At 30.8% G+C, this 21,561-nt stretch overlaps 2 protein-coding genes across 2 annotated transcripts; one reads left to right on the top strand and one right to left on the bottom strand.

Moving 5' to 3' along the window:
* Positions 1-1,493: 1,493 nt before the first annotated feature.
* Positions 1,494-3,693, top strand: LOC107894296 (cyclase-like protein 2). The gene is made up of 6 exons (XM_016819576.2): positions 1,494-1,952; positions 2,104-2,148; positions 2,714-2,786; positions 2,886-2,983; positions 3,165-3,235; positions 3,329-3,693. The coding sequence occupies exons 1-6, from the start codon at positions 1,637-1,639 to the stop codon at positions 3,452-3,454; spliced, it is 729 nt and encodes a 242-aa protein (XP_016675065.2). The 5' UTR covers positions 1,494-1,636; the 3' UTR covers positions 3,455-3,693.
* Positions 3,694-18,733: 15,040 nt separating this feature from the next.
* On the bottom strand, positions 18,734-20,672 carry LOC107894295 (cyclin-D3-1). Its single transcript, XM_016819575.2, has 4 exons — positions 19,881-20,672; positions 19,589-19,790; positions 19,336-19,466; positions 18,734-19,203 (listed from the first exon to the last, which is right to left on the bottom strand). Exons 1-4 carry the CDS (start codon positions 20,382-20,384, stop codon positions 18,916-18,918), a joined length of 1,125 nt encoding a protein of 374 aa, XP_016675064.2. The 5' UTR covers positions 20,385-20,672; the 3' UTR covers positions 18,734-18,915.
* Between the last annotated feature and the right edge of the window lie 889 nt (positions 20,673-21,561).

The following is a 21,561-nucleotide window of genomic DNA, read 5'->3' as shown; positions in this document are numbered from 1 at the left end:
TGATATTTTGTGGTAACGTGTTGAAATTATTTTAGGAGATGTGGCTGTTTTTGTTTTATTTATTTATTTATTTATTATTGTTATAAAAACCCAGAGAGGAGATAAGTACAAACCCCACCAGGTTGCTGAAAGAAAACCATGGCATTAACACTAGCACTAAAATCCAAATCTAAAATAAACTCCTTTTTTCAAGTCTCATCATTTTATTGAAATTCTTTCGTGGAGAGAAAATTCATTAACAATAAAAATAGAAAAGAGTAAAATGATATGATTCGATACTTGATTTACTTGAGTCATCTCGAATAAGTAATTCGAGTTTTGAGTTCGAGTCAAGTTAAATTTTATAATTTAAATAACTCGAATAATTCGAATAACAGATTAGTATAAATACTATTTTGATCTCTGTCTTTTGAAAATAAGCAAAATGTTCTCTTTGTAAACAAAAATTACAAAGAACAAGTCAAAATAATTTTTAAAAATTTCAAATTTTATAAATTTTTTAAAACTTTAAAAATTTTCTAAAATAATAAATTTGTGGACCTAAATAAATTAATTAATGATTTAAGTTTATCGTACTAATATATATATTTTTCTTTGGAAATTTTTTTAAATATATATGGTTTCAAATTTTTATGTGCTATCATATGGAATTAATTAATATTGTAACAAAATTTTAATTTGACATTGTAAAAATAAAACGTCGATAATGACAATATATTGCAAACAAAAAAGAAATAAAAATAAAGAATAAACAGATTTTTACGTGAAAATCCTTTCGGGAAAAAACCACGGGCAGAGGAGAAGAAAATTCACTGTCGAATTCGAATGATTTCAAGAGAATTTTCGGCTACATCTATTTATAGGTTAAAAAAACCTAATTCTAATCAAAGTCAAATATATTATGTTAATAAATGTTAAATATATTATACTCATAAATACTAAATCTTCTAGGAAGAAGATATATTTTGTTTAACTTGACTTGTAAGCAATTTCTTAAAATTTGGGTCACACAATTTTAACAGACATGTTTAATTTTTTTAATTTAACTCGGATAATTTCACACGATTTGATTCGATTCAATTTGGCTTGAATTTCATTTCAATCCATTCGAAAAATTCTCAAATCGAGTTAAATTGATAAAATAAGACTCATCAACTTAATTAACTCAAAGTTTTTCTCATTTGATTCGACTCGATTCGGTCCAATGCTCATCCTAATTAAATCTGATGATTTCAATATATATAAAATTAAGAGAAGTGATTGTATAAAACTGTGATTCCACGTCATACCTATCCTTTTTCAATAAGAGAATAATAAATCAGATTTTTCCTCTTAATTTTCAACTTTTTTCTCTTGAAAAAATTTAAATCTAACTAAAAATACTAAAATTCAAGAAGAAAAATCTAATTTATCATTTTTTATTAGAAAAATCTAAAATTCAACATGTTTGACAATTTAGATCTCTATTAATTGACAAATATAATAAAAAATAATGGAAAAGAAAAAAAGTTAAATAGGAGGGCCTCTTTTCTACATTTTCTTTTCAATTAAACTCCTGCCAAGATCCAGAGAACTCACCAGCTGTAACACACTAACACTCCTCAAAGCTTCTTTAATCTGAAACTAGTTTACTACCATGAACAATCATAACAACCTCCTGCTGCCATTCTGTATCCTTTCCGGTTCTGCTGTAGTTTACAGTGATGGTAATGCCAGAATCTTTGATATAACTCACAAAATCACTTCCCAGTTGCCCACTTTTGACTCCCAGAAGGGACTTGGTCACTTCATTTGGCTTGTTTCCAGCATTAAAAATGGGTCCATGGCTAATATTTCCGAGTTTAAGCTGGGAACCCACACTGGAACTCACGTTGATGCCCCTAGCCACTTCTTTCAAAAGTATTATGAGGAGGGCTTTGATGTTTCCACACTTAGCCTGCAAACACTTACTGGTAAACTGGGCGTTTTTTTTTTTTGCCCTTTAGCTTGGTGTTTTCATTGTTGGAAATTTGGTAGTTCTTTGCAACTTAGCTCATTAATCTCTATGGTTTGCTAGAGGTGGGGATATTATTGATGATCATATATGTTTTATTGTTTGTGTAGGTCCTGTTCTAGTAGTTGATGTTCCAAGAAACAAGAACATTACTGGTATGATGGACTTTCCGTTTTAATTTATGATCATACATGTTTTATTTGCTACAACTTTTGGGGGTTCTAAATGTCACTTCAGCTCACTCTACAATAATTCCTGTTTCTGGGATTTGTATGCAGTTATAACTGGTTTAATCATAAAACCTTGCCTGCTAGTTATAATCAGGGATGCTTTCGAGTTTTGGCTGTTGAACATGTTAGAGAATCATGTTGATAACATGAAAAGAGCTCAGGGGCGCCTCTCGATGCCTGAACAGGCTGAAGAGGTCAGGGATGGATCCAGGGGGGTGCAGGGGCGGTCGCCCCTCTTGGAATTTTCAGATTTTTGTATTTTATATATAAATTATGATGTATTTTAGATTTGGTGTCCAGATTTTATAACATTCGCCCCTTGGTCAAGTTGTATTTCATATAATTCGCCCCCTTAAGCTCTAATACAAGGTCATGAGTGCAAGGATGCTCTAATACAACATCACAAAATAGATCTCTGTGCATCATCTTTACAAACTTTTATTTGTGTTGAGTTGTAGTAATCACTACCTAAAATATGTTCAACCTACAGCTGAAGTTATGAAGTCGTTGAATATTCCCCGGGGAGTCCATCGTGTGCTTTTCAAAACACTTAATACAGACAGGTAAACATAAACGTACTTATGTTCGCATTTTACCTATTCATAAAGCAATCATAGTAATGCTGAAACGTCGTGGAACTACATGTCAACTTTGGTGTTTAGGAGGTTGATGCATAGAAGAGAGTTTGCTTCAGACTTCACAGGGTTTAAGAAGGATGGGGCGCAATGGTTGGTTGATAACACCGACATCAAACTCGTTGGTAAGATTTCAGTTTCTCTTTGTTAACAACGAGACATGTTGGGGTTGAGAGTTGAAACATCTGTGCCATAGATTGTGCTTTAATTATGGTGCATAAATGTAGGTCTGGTCGTTATTTCAGTTTAAAACTCGCCTCAACAGAACGTTTTTAGTAACAATTGATCTGTCTGTATGAATTGTAGGAATCGATTACCTATCTATTTCTGCTTATGTTGATGCTGCCCCTACTCATCATATACTTCTGAAAAGTAGGGTAAGAACAAAGAGGTTTCTCATGTTAATTTTTAGTTATATGAACAAAGACTAGTGTTGGAGTGCATTACTAAAACTGATTGATTTTCTTCAGGAAATCGTTATAGTCGAAGGTCTAAACCTCGATGGAATCAAGCCGGGGAAGTATACGGTTCATTGCCTACCTTTGAGGATGGTTGGTGCAGATGGATGCCCAACAAGATGCATTCTTACTGCATAAAACAATAATGCTGATTTCAAGTTGGTAAGATATATGCCAAACCACTTAAGGAATGCATATATGTTGTGCTGATTTTCATGCCTTTGCTTCTAATAAATGAGAGGATATGTTTAAAAACGCATTACTACGACATGTTTAATGCATGTATCATGTTCGTATTTAGAATTTGATTCGACTAATAATTTGAAAAAAAAAATGCAAAATATGATATGCAAGCTGCTATGTACCTTCAAGTGAAACTAGTGCAGCATCCCTAAATAATGCCCTTCATATTACCCTTCATAATTTTATTATAATCACTGAGGTATAGTCATGGCAAGTTTGATTGTGGAGCTAAATTTCGTATTAAATTTTTAGAATTGATGCGTCCAACAATCTCTGTATCTCTATCGAAGCGGTCAGTGGAACTAGAGCTTGATCACCCTCAAGCTGCACCATGTCTGTACGACTCAGCTTGAGCATTGATTCGATTTTCCATAGCATTGCCAACCCCCTTTTCTACCCCAAAGCACTTCATACGAGTTTCCTCCACACTAATGATCGGATACACAGATCCATATACTAATATTTGTCTCTATGAACCAAATGCATACTCAATGATCAGATACATGGGATTCCTCCATCACACCAATGATCTCATGAGAGCATACATCAAGTACACATAAGTACACGGCTAGAAGGCATGGAGCACGAAGTGTGAAGCCCTTCAAACACGCTACAAACATGTCAACTATACCCCGAATCACATCTCTGATAGTTTAATAGGACATTCTCTTTTGAAGATTATCAAAACATGAACCATTCATAAATATCATGATAATAACATAACCAAAATCATTTTATTATTTAAAACATACCAACCAGTTTCAAAATCATCAAACCATGATAGTTCATATCATAAGTCATCAAGCTTAACTACTTAATAAGCTATGTAAGCCAATTGAATTAGGCTAGCACAAATCGTAACACATCGGTCTTTTCTCTCTTGAAGTTTCGATCATTTCTTTAACTACATTTGATAATTCAAACATGAAAATAATATTTGATTCTCACATTCAAACAACAAATCATTCAAATTAAAAATGATATACATTAATTTAACTTGATTATTTAGAACCCTAATATATGATTCTTACATAACTCAAAATTCTCCCGATCGAATCTAATTCCGACTTTTAAATTATATTATAAGGACCACTAACTATCCAAAAACACATCTAAATTCGAGTTCTTTACTTCCCCTCTCTAAAATTTATAAACATTCAACAATGGTAACTACTCAAACTACAAGAAATTCTAGAGGGACTTAAGGTTTTGGAGAGCTTCTTCTTCCTTCTCCACTTGATCGAAAATGAGAGAAACCTTCAAATTTTCGTTTTTCTTTTGTTTGCCAACACTAGAGAAGAAATGGCCTTAGTTTCCTTTAATTTTAACTTAAACAAGTTTTAGTATAATTAATCTAATGGCAAATATCTAATGGTGAAATGGTTAGTGGAGGTTAATGGAACCAATCAAGGCTTCCCACTAACTAAATGAAGCTAAGGTTTAATTACTCTCAAAGGCTTTGCTTAATTATTCACTTAATCTTTCTAATGTTTGCTACTTTACTAATCAGTCCTTATGCATTAATTACTAAGTAATCAATTCTATTCTCTAATTCTCTATTCATCTTGTAAACTTCTCAATTTAATTCTCCGAAATAACTCGGTTTATAAAATTGGGCTCCAAAATCAAATTTTTCGACATCGACGAATAATGAATCGTTACACTAAAACTATTATTTTATTCGTTATTTATTTGATGTAGGTGAAAACCATTTTGTGGATTTATTTTGAATAGGAAGTCAAATTTAATAATTATTTTTAATAATAATTATTAAATATGTTTATAATTGGTGCATGTTGGTTAACTATTTTAGTTTTTTTATTTTTTCAAAAGGAATGGCAACTTTGAGGTCAGGGCGATTTTTTTTTTTCATTTTTACCGCTCGAAATTTTATATATTAATTTTTACAAAATTAAACTAAATATTTGATTGAGTTTCTCTCAAGAATGGTTAAATGGTGCGGTTGAAATATTACAGTATTTTCCATCACTTTCCTTACCATTCAAATACTATGTTTATCCTGCTGTGATTAATTCTTTATGCAGCATGGAACACAGTCACGGGTTTTGCCTTCAACTTAGTAAGAAAAAAGAAAAATTGAAAAAGTGGTCCACAATACTACTCGTTCTAGAAATCTGGCATGCCCAAAGGCTCATCTACTTTGTACTGGATAAAACAATGGTGTCAGCAAATCCAATGGTAAGAAGTTACTGAGTTACTGAGTTTGAGCTTTGACCTTGTAGTTTAACTCCAAATTTAGTTGCAACCCGATGTGATTAGCGGATGTAAAATGATTCGCTGCATCCTCACTGTCAAACTAGATAGGAACATATATATAGCAAAAAGTGTAAATAGTATAAAACAAAACGAGGAACGTGATGTCCCCATCGTCTCCCAACTCCATTGCTAAACCACTTTTTGGATGGTTTGTTCACATCAGTATTGGCAGCAATTGTATGTCACTATGTGCTGTGAGTGGGCTTCCTTGTTGGCTCCTTTCATCGGGAGCATCAAATTTGTCTGTGTGAGAGGTTTTGTGCTGAAACGATGGCGAAAACTTTCAAAACCCTATTTTGTAATATTGTAGGTCAGTTGGGATTTTGACATTCTAACTAATTTAGTATAGTGGTGATGAACTACTAATAGATTGTTGTGAGTGTGACAATCATCACGGTGTTACTGCAGATTTATTAGTTCAAGGACAGCAAAAGGACGCTTATACTCCAGTGAACTCAATGAAACTAGGGTAATTCTATTTCTTACCATACTTATTTACTGCAATTCCTTTTTAACCAGAAGATTACCATGTCAAATGCCCTTTTCTGTCATCCAAAATTGTTATCAGAAGTTTCTTGAAATGCTTGCCTTTGCCTTTTTTACCAGCTTTAGGTAAAATGGTATTCCATAAAGTGTAATTAATATATATTTATTGCATGAACGGTATAAAATACAGTGACAAAATAAAGGGGTCTGTGGGGGCGAAAGGTCAAGAGCCGAAACCCGCCATAGATCCCCATTAAGCATAATACCAGACTGGGGTTGCAACAGGCTCTCGTAGTATGGGACCATACCGCACAAGTAAAATCCGTATAGAATTATCCGTCTTCTATTTAATATTGATTAGAATAAGAGTTTTCAACCCTTAAATAGATCTAATCGAAACTTCCCTTTTACCATTCGTTTTTCAACATTAGTGAATTTCTTCTCCTCTAATTGTGATTTTTTTCCAAAAGGATTTTCACTTAAAATATGTATTCTTATTTTTTTCTTATTTTGCAATCATTCTATTGCCATTATTGACGTCTATTATAACAAACGAATCTAACGTGTTAAAAAATATATCAATATAATTTATTCATACAATAGGTAAATATATATTTACAAATTGAGACATTTATTTTTAAAAAAAATATTTTTTAAATTTTGAACTAATTTAAAATCTGAGTTATATTAAAAAAAAAGAGTGCAATTAATTTTTTTTCCAATAATTTCTTGGCCTTTTAATAAAAATATTATATTATATAAGCAAAAAAAAAAATGTTGGATTGTAAGCAACTCCATTCTCTCGAATTTACTGAAGCCTAAAAGCAAAGGATGTGTTAAAAGAGAGGGAGTGGGTCTAATATGATGAAAATGGCTATACTTACAATATGAAAAGTTGGGTTTGGGACTTGGGGCAATCACTTAAAAAACTTTTATTGCACAAACACAGACCCTGTTTGAAATTCTGTAGCCTCTTGCCTGCAAAAAGATACTCAAAATCTTTGTCTGAGAACCAGACATACATAGATACATGCAGGTGGGGACAGATCAGACAAGTTTCAAAGTTGGGAAATTCCATTTCCGTACATTGGAGTGAGAATATTCACCGTTTATAGCCACTATAAAATTTAATTTTCAAGAGGGGATTATTTTGTCTTAAAATTAAAAATGACGTACCAAGTTATTAATTAACTGAGTTTACAAGAACTATACTTTCCAAGATCACATATTGAATCTTAAAATCTTAAAATTGTTAACTTTTTCTTGCTCTATCCGAAAAAAGATATTAGAGTGGGTTTGGAAGACGGTGTGTTTATCTGTGGTTAGTGTAAAGCCAACGGTAGTAATAAGATTAGATACTGTAACGATACTGTAGCGTAAGATAAAAAGTAAGCTAAATGCACCGCATCGTACCAAATCACTCATTCAAACTCACCCTTAGTCAATAAGAAAATGACATGTAAATCTTAAAGTTGGTTGTACATTTTTTATGTAAAATAAGATAAAAATGATAATTTAAGTACCATTTTAATAAATAACATTAAACAAGGATGGATTCAAAATTTTACATCAATGGGTTAAACTTTTAAATCTGAACGACCTTCTTTTTAACGTAAAAAAGTATCAATTATTCTTGGATACTTTTTTTTCTTCTTATCAAATAAATCAATTTAATGTTTTTTAAAAAGAAGGAATGATTTAACTGTAAAAAGATTAAAAGAAAAAAATCACATTATATAAAATTAAATATTTCTTTCTAATATGCAAAAAAATAACTAATACTATACTACAAATTTCGTAAATATCATTATAATTCCAAAAATTAAATTAAAAAAATTTGGCTTTAATCCTATTTCTCAATATTAAGCATCCTAAATTACACCCTTCGCTTTTTTATAAGATCGAATTCATCAATGATAAAATTTGTTGAAAATTCTCGAGCTATCTCTTTTTTTTTTTATGTATGACACCAAGTAACTTGAAAGAAAATCATACTCCATTCTGTTGCGAAGCCTTGTCTTCACAATTTTCATGGCTGAAGATGCTCGTTCGATTGTTGTAGTAGACGCGGGAAGAGTTAGCACAAAATAATTCTATCAAGAAGAGGATAAATACTTAACTTATTTGTCTTAGCTAGCACTTGACACAACTCGACAACAGTAAAAACTTTCTACAACTCCGTGCTTTGATGAGCATCAAGTTGAAAATGTTTCAATTGAATCTTCATGTGCAACTTTTCTATATTATTATTAAAGTTATATAATTAAAAACTGAAAAATACTTTGTTAATATAAAGTATAACCTTATGACTTAAGGGGCGAATTATATGAACTACAAATTGGTCAATGGGAGGTGAATGTTATACAATGTAGACACTAAATCTAAAATACATAATAATTTATATATAAAATTTAAAAATCTGAAAATTTCAAAGGGGCGACAGACTCGGTGCCCCTACATCCACTTTGACTTTAAAGATAAATATATGAATTAGAATGAAATTTAGGAGCAATTTGCTATTAAAGCTAAAGAAATAAAATAAAAAAGTTTTGAATTTATATGATTTAAACCATGTTCAAAGGTTTGATATCTAAAAACTGCTAAAAAAATATTGTTGTAGATTTAAACTAATAAAATTTAAAAAAAAATCTTTGTTTCTATTTTTTTTTCCAATTTTATCAAAAATATTTTTAGTAAAAAAACGAAACCCTTTTTTCTCTTCACCAAATTTCAATTTTATTTTCCAAGAATCAATTTTAATTTTTCAGTAAAACATTATTTTCTTTAGTATTTTATATATTGCAAGAAAAGTAGCTAAAATTTTAAAAGCCTAACCCATCTTTAATATGAAATGTATAAAAAAGCTTAATTATTCTGAGTAGATGGTAGCAAAGTGAAATTTGAGGCGCAAAGTTATTGTGGATGTCTGAGTGACCCTGGAAGACATAAAAACCTCCAATAGTTCATTTGTCCTTTTCTCTGACCGTGAAAAGGGACTCTTGAGGCCCAAAAGCCAACCCTACAACAAGCCATTGGCATTGCAATAAATCTTATACTGCTTTAAGAAGTGAAATTTTTTTATAATAAAAAAATGTAATAACGCAGAGCCATTAACCCAGGGAGAAGCTCCCACCCACCCCCATAACCCTCTTTACTATTTTTTTTTCTACAATGAGTCATAATGGGAACTTTTTATCTCATTTAGAGGTTAGATTTTAAATTTAATCAAAATTTAATGTGATTATCAGATTTTGGACTGTGATTTTGGGTAAGTTTTAGATGAAAATGAAGGAGGGATTGCATTATTCCAGGACAAAGGTGTCCTAAGATGGGTAACCAACCAAGCAGTCGCGTCAGTTCATTTAGTATGTTAGATAGGGTTGTTTATTAATTAGACAAGTCAAGCTAATCGATGAGCTGTTCTTGCTCAGCTTTTATCACACAGTTTCAATGTCCTTTCCTCTGTCCTCGCTCAATTTACAACCCTTTCTTTGATTATAAACCCATTTTCTTTTTCTTTTATTCTTTCAACTTTATTATATATATCAGTTTATTCTGTCGATTGAGTCTTAGTTTGATTAATATAAATGTTATTGTCAATATAGATTCGAGTGTGCTGAAGCGTATTATTCTTTTATTTATAAGTTAAGGAGGGGCATGAGTAATTCTAGACATTATGTCAAAACGAATAGATATTATTAGAACGAATACTGAGATTGTTCAAAAAAGATACAGCTTGTTCTAATCTTAATTTGATTATAAATGTCAACGGCTCGAATCTAAAAGTGATCTAAACTAGAAAGGTTCTAAAGTTGAAATTACCCCAACTTAAAATAACTTGAAATAACTTAAAATGATCTAAGTCAAAGATGACTCAATTAAAAAATATATCATTAGAAAACGCAAATGATCTGAATCCAACTAATTCCGATTCAAAATACAAAAGTTCATCATTGTAAAGTCCAGTAGTGGAAAGTAAGATTTGTAAGGTAGATAGTGGATAATATTTTAAGCAAGAATGTCTCAAAGTGGTAAATATGTTAGTAAGGGAAAAGGATTGTATAAAATTGTTATTCCACGTCATCCTTATCTTTTTCCGGTAGGAGAATGACAAATCAAATTTTTTTCTTCTGATTTTTAACATTTTTAGTTGGATTTAAACTTTTTCATGAAGAAAAAGCTAAAAATCAGAATGATTAATTTGATTTGTCATTCTCCTATTGGAAAGAGATATGAATGATGTGGAATTATAGTTTCATACAATCCTTTCTCATATTTAAGCTGTTGATATTCCAAAGGTATATTAAGTGACAGAGTTGGATGACATGTTCCCGCAATAATGAAGCAGGTTGTACAGATTGAAGATATGGTTACATTACAAGGGGTTGAGGGGGCGACATGGTATACAAATTTGGCATTTGGTGGAGATAGTGGTCACAGCCAAAACATTGGATGCCGATTGGGTACTATCGGGCATTAACTATTTAACACAAAGGGATGTAACAAATAAGGAGTTTGGCACAATTATTTGGTTCACGCAATTGATATGCATTGCCAAAGGCAAGTTGACAGTGATCTTGGGGTGCCCTCCATTTCTGATTTCATTGGGTCCATTCCCATCAAATATTGCTTCCTACTCCATTTGCTCTCCCTCTATGGTATGGTCCCCCTTGCCCCATATATTTACTTATGACTTTCATGTCTATTTTTACATATTTCTTCACTTGTGTGTAGGCCATCAATGTTACGGTGGCATATGGTAGACTTCCATATTAAGGTCAAAGTTTCCCATTCCCCACATTCATTCCCAGTTATCACTTCTTGATTAAAGCTCGTTACCGATATTAGGTATGGCAATAGGGCGGGTTTTTTTCTTTTCTTTTTTGTTCAATCATCTTATTTCGATTTCCTCTCAAGTCTGAAATTGTAACATTCAAACTTGACCTTGAAGAATGAAAAATTTTCTCAAATTCGACTCGTTCTGTCTCGAAATATTACATACTCTTTTATATTTATATTTAGATTCACGGTTACAAAATTAAATAAAATATCTTAAAATAACTTTTTTTAAAAATTATAATCAAATTATATAAAAATAGTTATAAGGTTAAAATAAAAATATTTTCATAATTTTTTTTAAACAATTGGCAATACCGATCCGACCACAAACCTAGTTTTCCAATAAAAAATCGCATACAGTTCGATAAAATCAAACTAAAACCAAATGAATTATAATACGATTGGAACTAACCCTTAATTATGTATGACAAATTAAACTTCACACCCGATTTTAAATTTGTATATGTTAAATGAACCAATTTTTATCAGGTGGAGTAATAAGGAGTTTGGTATCTCTTAAGTAAAATTTTAGATTCAAATCTTGTAGATAGGAAAAACATCTTCTAACCCCGACTCAAGATTGAATTAAATCCAAACCTAATATAACCACCGATATCGAAGAGTTTCGGACAAAAAAAAGTGTGTGTGCATATAAGATTATTATCATAGGTTAGGGGTTACAAGTGTGAAGAGAAAACAAACAAATGAGTGGAGAAAAAGTGGATTCCTACGGCTCACTCACGTTGAAATTTATGTTGTGTTGAGAAAAAAAAAGAAGAAGAAGCATTATTGATAGGTTGGGATGATAACATTTTAATTGGTTTTTGTATTGGGGATTCGGATTGGAGTCAAAAAAGGAGAACAGATGGAAGAAGGTAGTATAAAAAAGTAAGCCATGTTTTTTTCTTTATTTTCACTGCTTCTTCATATATGGTCATCCCTTTTGTTGTCCTTTTAAACTTTACAGCTGGTTAGCAAGAAGTTAAAATATACAAACCACACCAGATGGAACCAGAAATTACATGAGAATTGTGTAGGGTTTTTGGTCCAAAATTGTAGTCCAAAAGGTTTAATTTCGTGTTTCGGTTTTTATACTCTTCATACATTTTATGTTTAATCCCTCTAAAGGGATAACAGTTCGGGTTAGATTGGTTTTAGAATGAATTGGTTACCGAATAGTATTTTGGTCTTTTAAAAATGGAATGGAAATCGAGTTGAATATACGAGGTAATTGAACCTAACTGAATTCATGGATTTAAAAAAAAATTGTATATAGTTTTCTAAATATTTTTCCATTAATTTTAATATAAAATATTTTTTATATTATAAAAAAGATAAAATTAAAATTAAATGAAAATAGAATTTGATTCATTAAGTTTTCTTTTAATCTTGTGAACCAAAAACTAAACTAAACTAAATTACTAAATAGGTTTAAGTAAAAATTAGATAAAAACCAAATCGAATTAAATATAAATAGAACCGAACAATACATTTCAAATCGGTTTTTGATTTTCTCAATTTTTTTGTTCAACCCTAAGTCCCTCTACTTTTAATTCCAAGGATTTTGCTCCTTATTCGATTTCTAAATTAAATTTTAATTGATAACACTGTTAATGATTTTCACTGAATTTGAACATATGGTGTTCTAATATTCAAATGCATTTAAAGAGTAAGGGATTTGCTGTGGGATGTAAAAATGCATCGGTAGGGAAGCGTTTCGCCTTAGGGGGAAGCACCCGCGTGAGCGGTAGTAGACGAAGCGGAAGTGAGAATGTCGACTTGAGTAATGCAAACACTGGTGAGAATCCAATGTCCCGAAAACCCAAGGGTTCCTCCGCAAGGTTCGTCCACGGAGGGTGAGTCAAGGCCTAAGATCAAGCCGAAAGGCATAGGTCAATTGATTGAGTCTTAACTCAATTGACATGTGCATTGTTGTTAGTGTAAGAGGACGTGGTTTGAGTGCGTTGAAGCGCATTATACTCTTATTTAACAATGTAAATAGTTTTCATTTTATATTTTTTGAAAGCTGAAAAATATGATTGGCAAATGAAAATAGAAATTTGTTTTCAATAATGAAAACAGTGAAAACATGTTTAGTATGTATTTTTCTAAATAGATTGAAATGTATTATTCAATATAAGAAGATAAAAATAAATATATAATCATATTAATATTTTTATAGATAAATTCTTAAGGTATAAAATCATTGTAAATATATAAAATTTCGACAAGATTATATAATTACTATATATAAAATATAAGAGCAAAGCATTTAGGGTACTAATTCAATTTTAAATCAAGTTAAATTAGATTCTTAAACGAAGGATAAAATTTTCTCAAAATTATATTTTCCTTTCAAAAAATTAAAACCCGAGATTTTCTTTAAAGAAAATCGAATTTTTTACCGCTCAACTCAAAAAACATTTATATATATATACCAACCATAAAGTATAGAAGAAAAGAAAAGCACCCCAACACAATCTCTCATTATGTCAAAGATTTTGTCTCCCAATATCAAAATTCCCCTCCTTTTTCATTTAACCTTTTTATACGGGGTTGATATTTGTATTATGTTAATATTTAAAATATAATTGTAATATTATGTTTTAGATTTTTATGTTCCTATCATGTAGAGGTGTGTATGGGTCGGGTTGGGCCAGATTCAGGCTGGGCCCGTTTGCTAGGCCCGGGCCCGGCTCAGCCCGAAAAATGGGCCTAAACTTTTGCCCAAGCCCGATTGGGATAAAAATGTTAAAACCCAAACCCCGCCCGGCCCGCCCATATTAATTTTTATATTATTTTAAAATATATATAATACATCAAAAATACTAAAAACATCAAAATAAATATTTCCCAACAAATTGAAAATAAATTTTAAAAAATATGTTTACTTAAATAACACTAAGATAGATGCAACTTAACAAACAAATGCCTCTAAAATAATAATCTTTAAAATAATAACAAAACTAACAATAAAATAAGTTTTATACAATATCCAAACAATAACAACAAAATAATAGCAACATAATAGTAAAATAGTAGCAAAACAGGGAGAAAACAACAAGAAAATAATATTAAAAAGCAAAAAAAAAGATTTTTTTATCTTTAGTGAATTTAGGATGGGTCGGGCTGGGCCCGGGCCAAAAATGTCTTACCCGAGGCCCATTTTTTGGGCCTATATTTTTGCCTGAACTCTCCCACATTTCGGGCGAGCCTTCAGGCTGGGACAGGTGGCCCGACCTATGATCAGGTCTACTATCATGTAATCATGTTTAAAATAAGCTTTTATTGATTTATTTTTGTTTATGGTATTTCATGTTGTTGACCCAAAACCCGAATATTATCTCGAGCTATCGATCCACAACTCGAATAAATGTAGAGGAATCAGGGTCCCACAAGGTAGAGACATTAGGGATTAGCGGGATGAGCTTGCAAGCTAGGCTTGCATGTTCGTGGGTGCTCGTAGGAAGAAGATGCGAAGTCAAGTGGATAATTCGATGAATATGTGTTGACATGCATGGAGCCTACCTAGGACGTTATTTTAATTAACAGTAATTGTATTTTATAAATATCTAATTCCCCTCACCTAGAGAACACACAACAAATCATTCAACAATTTTAATGTAATTTTTTAAAATCTACATATGCAATTAATACATAGGGATATCAATTTATTTTATTGATTTTGTTAATTAAATTCTATTCCTTTAAACAATATATTAATGGGTGAGTTGAAAATAAAGTATAAGAGTAAGACCAATCTACATTTTACTATATTAAATGAAACAAGAGAAATGATTAATTGAAGCAAATGAAGTGGCACTATTAACTTTTTCTTCCCATTTTTTTAACTCTTTTTTAACCTATGCATTTAATGCCACCAACATCCCAACATCCTGTTTTAAATCTAATTTTCGCATTTTACATATAAAAAAAAATTCATTTATGGGTTAAATCTCGTACCAGATCAAGGGTTCTAATGTATTTTAATTCAAACGAACAGCCGTAAAGCTGTTGACATCATTCAGATTCAAAAACATATGTAGAAAATTTCAAATCAGCTCTAATTAGGAGAATCCATCAGTTTTTATTAAAACTCCTCCATTAGAGTACTATTCAACATATCCCTTGGGATGAGAACAAGTTAGCAGATAGATTAGTTAAGTAAATTCGTGACAAGAGAATAAGATTACGCCTTTTAAAAGATCCCATTTGAGGGCCTAGTTTAATTTCTTTGTTTTGCTTTTATTTTGTTACACACAAAAAAAAAATCATTCATAAAATATTTGAAATTTACTAGCAGAAGTATTATACTTATTATTTTTAATACAATGCTTAAAATTATTCATAATCCCTTTCCAATCCGTAAATAGGAGAAAAATACGTTTTAACGCAATCGAATTCATATCCTCTTGACAATACTATCTATATTAATCGAATTAAAGACTCAATTGACAAAAAAAAACACAAAATTAACATTAAAAAGAAATAGATTGATAGATCATTTTTTTTTTGGTATATCAAAAAGTGGATAAGCATGCTCTATCTTTATAGATTCAAAGACTTCAAATATTACCATTCATTCCAACACGCGAAAAAAGTAAAAGAAAATTGTTCTGCGCCCGTATAAAAAAGATTATATATATATATAATAAGATTCTATTTTTAAAGGGAACCTCCCAAAAAGAAATAATTAATTAAAGTTTTGATGTATATAAGTGATAATCTAATGTTTTCTTCTTCTTCTTTTTTCCATATTCAGATTTGATTTTGTATTTTTTTTTTAAATTCTTTTATGCAAAATAGGTTGGAATTTGCAAACACTTTGGGTTTTGAAAGTAAAATTTTAAATATATTGCATCAAACTGAAATATTAAATCATTTTTAAACTAGCCCATTCTTATTAGATTTTGAAAATATAATCGAAACTTGATTTAATATAATTTAATTTTTTTTAAATGATATGAACTCAAAATTATCTGAGCATGTAATGAACTTTCCTGAAAAACTCAAATTCAAAAATCAAACCCGAAAGCGATGCGAAAATTTTAAAGTTAAAAAAAAAAAAAAAGGAGGTTAAAGGCTGAAATAGGGAAAAAGAAAAGTGTAGGGGGAAGAAGAACATTGAAAGGGTTTAGGGTAGTGGTACTTTAGGGTTATAAAGGTGGGAAGGATTATGGTGGATTTAAATGGGAGTTAGTCTAATCTGATTTTAAGTGAGAAAGGAATGGAAAACAACACAAAGGGAAGATTCCAACAAATAAAAGTTAAAAGGAACAAGGAAGCATCCCCTCCCTGTGAGAGAGAAAGCATTTTGTCACCATTCTTTATAATTTTATGCTAAAAAGATTAGATTGAATCACTAGATTTTATGAGGGTCTAAAAATGGAATATAACCATTTTATTCAAGAGGCTAAGCCTCTTCCTATCCCTTTCGATTCACCTTTGGGAATTTTGTATGGGGATGGAAATAAAATTTTCAATTTTCAATTTTAACAGAGATTAAATTAAGTTATTGATAATTTGGGAGGGACCAAAACTGCTATCATTCCATGTAGTAGGGAGCCAAGGCTTTGACTGTTCATCAACTTCTTTTTTCGGGGAAGTGACTTTATCAGTCCCTATATTTTAAGTTTTAAGATTACATAAGTTTATTTTATTTTTATATTTAATTTTGAAGCAAATAAGTTAATGGGTAAACTACAAAAATAGTCACTTTTGTTTACCTTAGATTACATTTTAGTCACTTATGTTTGAAATGTTGCGTTCTAGTCAGTTATGTTATCGTTTTGTTACGAAGTGGTCACTCTATTATTAAACTCTATTACCTCCCTAACGGCAATCCTACGTGGTAGTCCAAATAGGTTTTTAGGACTACCACATAGGATTGCCGTTAAGGAGGTAACAGAATTTAATGGTAGAGTGACCACTTCGTAACAAAATGATAACATAAGTCACTAAAATATAACATTTCAAATATAAGTAACTAAAATGAAATCTTAGACAAATAAAAATGATTATTTTAATAGTTTACCGTACGTTAAATTACAAAGTACAAAAAATGCTAATTTTAAGATTTATTCTTAGTTGATTTTAAAAGCACCACAAGTTAATATAATTTTTAATATTCAAGGTTACTATAATTTCACTTTGCGTAAATCATGTGAGTCGGGATAAAGTTAAAAAATTGTTTTAACAAAAATGAATAAAAAAATTGTTTTAACATTAATTTATGGCTTTTTTTAATAATTAAAGGACTAAATAGAGAATTTTAAATTTTTTAGGAGCTAATATATGAAAATTCTCATTTATTAGGAATCAGAAGTTAAATAATATCTCTAATAGTTGTATTTATATAATTAATATTTTATTTTTAAAAAAAGAAAAAAGAAAAAAAGAAGAAGATGTTGATGATTGGTGACCTTAAAAGGGAAGGTTAGTCAAAGTCAAAACTCCAAATCCAAAAGTCTAAAACCAAACCACTCCAAACCCCACTGCCCGACAACTCATTTCTTCCTTTCACATGCAAACAAACCCTTCTTTTTCTTTATTTTATTTTCTTTTTTCAGGATTTTTCAATTAAAAATTTAAAACACTCTTACCATTATTTTTCTATTTTCAAGATTTAAACTCGAGATTTTATTTAAAAAATATTATATTTTTTACCACTTATTATTTAATTTATTTTATGCATCTCACTCAACAATTTTCCATAGCTAAACACACTCACATTAGGTAAGTATCAAAGGCTTAATATAATCTTTGATACTTGAATTTGACATTTTTTAAATTTGGTACCTAAATTTGATATTTTTTTCTTAATTTAATACTTAAATTTTTTTAGTTCAAGTTAGTACCTAAATTTATTAAATGTTATACAAATTATGCAATACTTTAACGATGTTAAAATTTCTTTTGTTATGCTACAAGAATATTGGCAGCATTAGAGAAAATTATGTTAAAAAATTAGATATTGAACTATGCTTAACGAATTGATATTAAATAAGAAAAAGAAAAGAGTTTTAAAAATCCAAATTAAAAGAAATTTATTATTTTCAATTAATAAAATAAATAAAACTAAAAGTAATTGAATATAAAAAATACAAAAAAAATCATATCATTTGTCACATGTCAATTATACGTTGATTATTTTTGGTACCTCATAAAAATGACATTGTTAGCATATTGGAGTAATTTGTAAAACGTTTCACAATTTAAAGTACAAAATCGAACATGGGAAAAATAGTCAAGTTTAAGTACCAGATTGGATCCCAAAAAAGATTAAATATCAACTTAAGAAAAAGTGTCAAGTTTAGATACTAAATTTTAAAAAAAAAGTGTCAAGTTTGAGTACAAAATTGGACTGAAAAGAATTTACGTACTAAATTAGGAAAAAGTGTGAAATTGATGTATGAAATGTGATATTAAGGCTAAGTAAAACAAAATTGTTTCTAAATTCATTATATATGATAATGATGATGGTGGTGGTGGTGGTGATACAGTAAAATACTCAAAATATGTACATATAAAACTATTGCTTTGAAAAGACACTTGTAGATGGAAACATGGAGGTGCCAAAATACCCAAAATACATTCTTCAATTTCAATGCACCTTTTACTTTGTTTTTTTCATTTTTTTTAACTTAACATTTGATTCCTTGAACCAAAAGGAAACATAAGCATAATAAATATAGATCTTTTTGGAACAAAGAAAGAGATGGAGAGAGCGAGGGAGAGAGAGAAGGGAGATTTAATTAAGAAGGGCTGCCAACAATGTCTACAAAGACTCGGTTGAGTGATGGCAAACGCATTACTTGCTCTTGGGCTCTGCTCTTCTTAAAAGGTGACTGCTGCTCAGGCGATAAGGACACCGTGCCCCAAGAATCGTTCGAGCTATCACTGCCAAATGCAGCATCAATCACTCCACTAGGGCTGCTAGGAACCCTCTCCTCCACCTTCCTCTTACATGCACCACCATTGCCTTGGGCCTGGGGTCTTGTTGATACATCAAGGATGAGCTTGTAACAATCGTTTACTTTTTCCTGTTTCCCAGCCAAACCAAGTGGAGCAGCAGATATTTAATGATATGCTAATAATTTGCTATTAATGGAAAATGCATAAACAATGATGAACAAGAGACCATTTTAACTACTTTTACTCATTCAAACACCAACCTTGCTAATTTTAAGAACACTCAGCAGCTGATTTTGGTAGTCAATGGGATTGAAAAGCTCAACTTGGTCTATGACGTGCATCATGGTTGCAGTAGCCAATACAGAGGGAAGATAATGGATGGGTCTTGAATCTAAAAAAGGGAAAACACCCGATACATAAAAATGGAGCAAATGGCGAGGAAAGAAAACAGGTACAAAACACAAAAGGGTGTATCTTTGTTCTGTCCTTTTGGTTGATGAAAGTGGAACTTACCAGTGATTACACAGAGGAGGAGATGCTCACATCGCTTAAGAAACTCCCAATGGAGGTGGGTTTTCAACCCAAGTCTTCTTATGATGTGATCTAGAAATGAAAGGGGTGTAATTGGATGCATCTTCCATTTCAGTGTGGAGAGCACCAAAAGCTCCATTCTTTGTATAGTTTTGGCCTCGAAAACATACTTCGTCTCCTCCACCTAAAACAAAAAACCGAAACAATTACATGTTACAGGGCGTAATAGTGTTTAAACGAGGGATAGCTGTGAAGATTGTTGTTTTGAACATACTTGTAGGTCTAGGAGCAGAGGCACTTGTGTCTCTTCAACTTTTGCAGCCAAAGAGAGACAAGTGACAGCCAGGAGTTGGATCATCCAAGGATTATCTCTTTGAAACTGAAAGGTACTTAAGAACCTGTCCAAATAGTTAATGGAAAGTACAGCCGTGAGAGTGGTGAATCCAAATCGAGCATTGACTTTAAGCATCCACTCGACAGCCTCTCGGCGAGCCATTGCTAGGGACTCATCGGTTCCCACATTGAAACAAGACGGCTGCTGCTCTGTTTCTTTAGCAAAAAGTGAAAGAAGCTCCCCGTCTTCCCAAAACAAATCCTGCTCTAACAACAACAGTGGGAAAAATGAAGGGTTTCCGCCATTGTTACAGCCCACACAAGAACTCTCTTCCTCTAAAACTTCCCCTGCATCCGCTTCTTCCTCACAGTAGAGAGCATCTAGCAAGAAGGAAGGGTGATTCTCTTGTTGTTGTTGCTGCTGTTCATATTGCTGTATTGCCATCTTCTTGTCTTTGCTTAGCTCAGAATACAGAAGAAAAAATCCATGAAGGAAAGGAGCTTGAGAGACCCATATCTCTCAAGTACTGGGTAGGGGAAGTGATGGAAGAGAGTGTAGAGAGGGTAATAATATAGGTGTATAGACGGGGATAGAGAGAGCTTGGAGGAAGAGCAAGAAGAGCAAAAGGCATAGAACAAAGAACGAAATAAAGGAAAGAGGGGATTGAATTTTTATCAGAGTGGGTTTCACGCTTGTCCTTTTCTTTTTATCAATAAATTTATTTGTATGTTTGAGAATTTTGTAATTTACGTTGGTTGCTTTTATTTTATAAATAAAGTTATTAAAATTTTCACCAACTTATGCAAATTATATAATACTAAAAATTCTATAAATTTTTTTAAAAAAAATAACGTAACATAAATAGTGAAATATATTATTAAAACTAATTATTAATACTATATAAAATATGTACAATATTAAAATAAAAAAATAAATTAAAGTGTGATTAAAAAGAAATTTAAATATGTAAATATATTGTATTAAAAAATACTGAATGCACAACACTTGTTTATCATGGTGTTGGTATAGAGTTAACTTGTGATATTAACTCAACCAATAACATTATCAATATATACAACTGATGGGAAAAATAAAGTATGTAGATATTATCTTTTATTAATATTTTATTTTTAAATATAAAAACACATGCTAATTTTTAAATGGTAAATTATGCCCAATGTTACTATATTATTAGTAAGTTTATATTTTGGTCACTCAACTTTAAAAAGTTACAAAATGGTCACTAAACTATTTGAAATTAATTATTTAAGTCAATGGGTAGTTAACTCTCTCTCTTTTTTTTTTAATTAGTTTGGCTAGCGAGCTCAAAAAAAAAAGATTCGACGATAAGTATAGTGGATTAGTACCTATTAACAAGTTGAAAAATATACCTTAAATACAAATCAATCTTGCAATTAGTGTCAAAGATCAAAGGATAAAGTTTTTTTTTTGTTTCTAGTCTATAAATTTGTGACGTTCAACATTGTATAATGAAAAAAAAAATTAAATTATAAATGAGAAGGGAAATGAAAGTTTTCGATTAATGTAGACAGTATAAACAGAGAAGATCATATAACAACGATTTAATTAATTTACAGACTTAAACAAAAATTTTAAAATA

This window comes from Gossypium hirsutum, chromosome D13 (genome assembly GCF_007990345.1).
Source record: "Gossypium hirsutum isolate 1008001.06 chromosome D13, Gossypium_hirsutum_v2.1, whole genome shotgun sequence".
Lineage (NCBI taxonomy): Eukaryota > Viridiplantae > Streptophyta > Magnoliopsida > Malvales > Malvaceae > Gossypium > Gossypium hirsutum.
The sequence above is the reverse complement of the archived record's forward strand: the minus strand, read 5'-3'. Positions and strand labels throughout refer to the sequence as shown.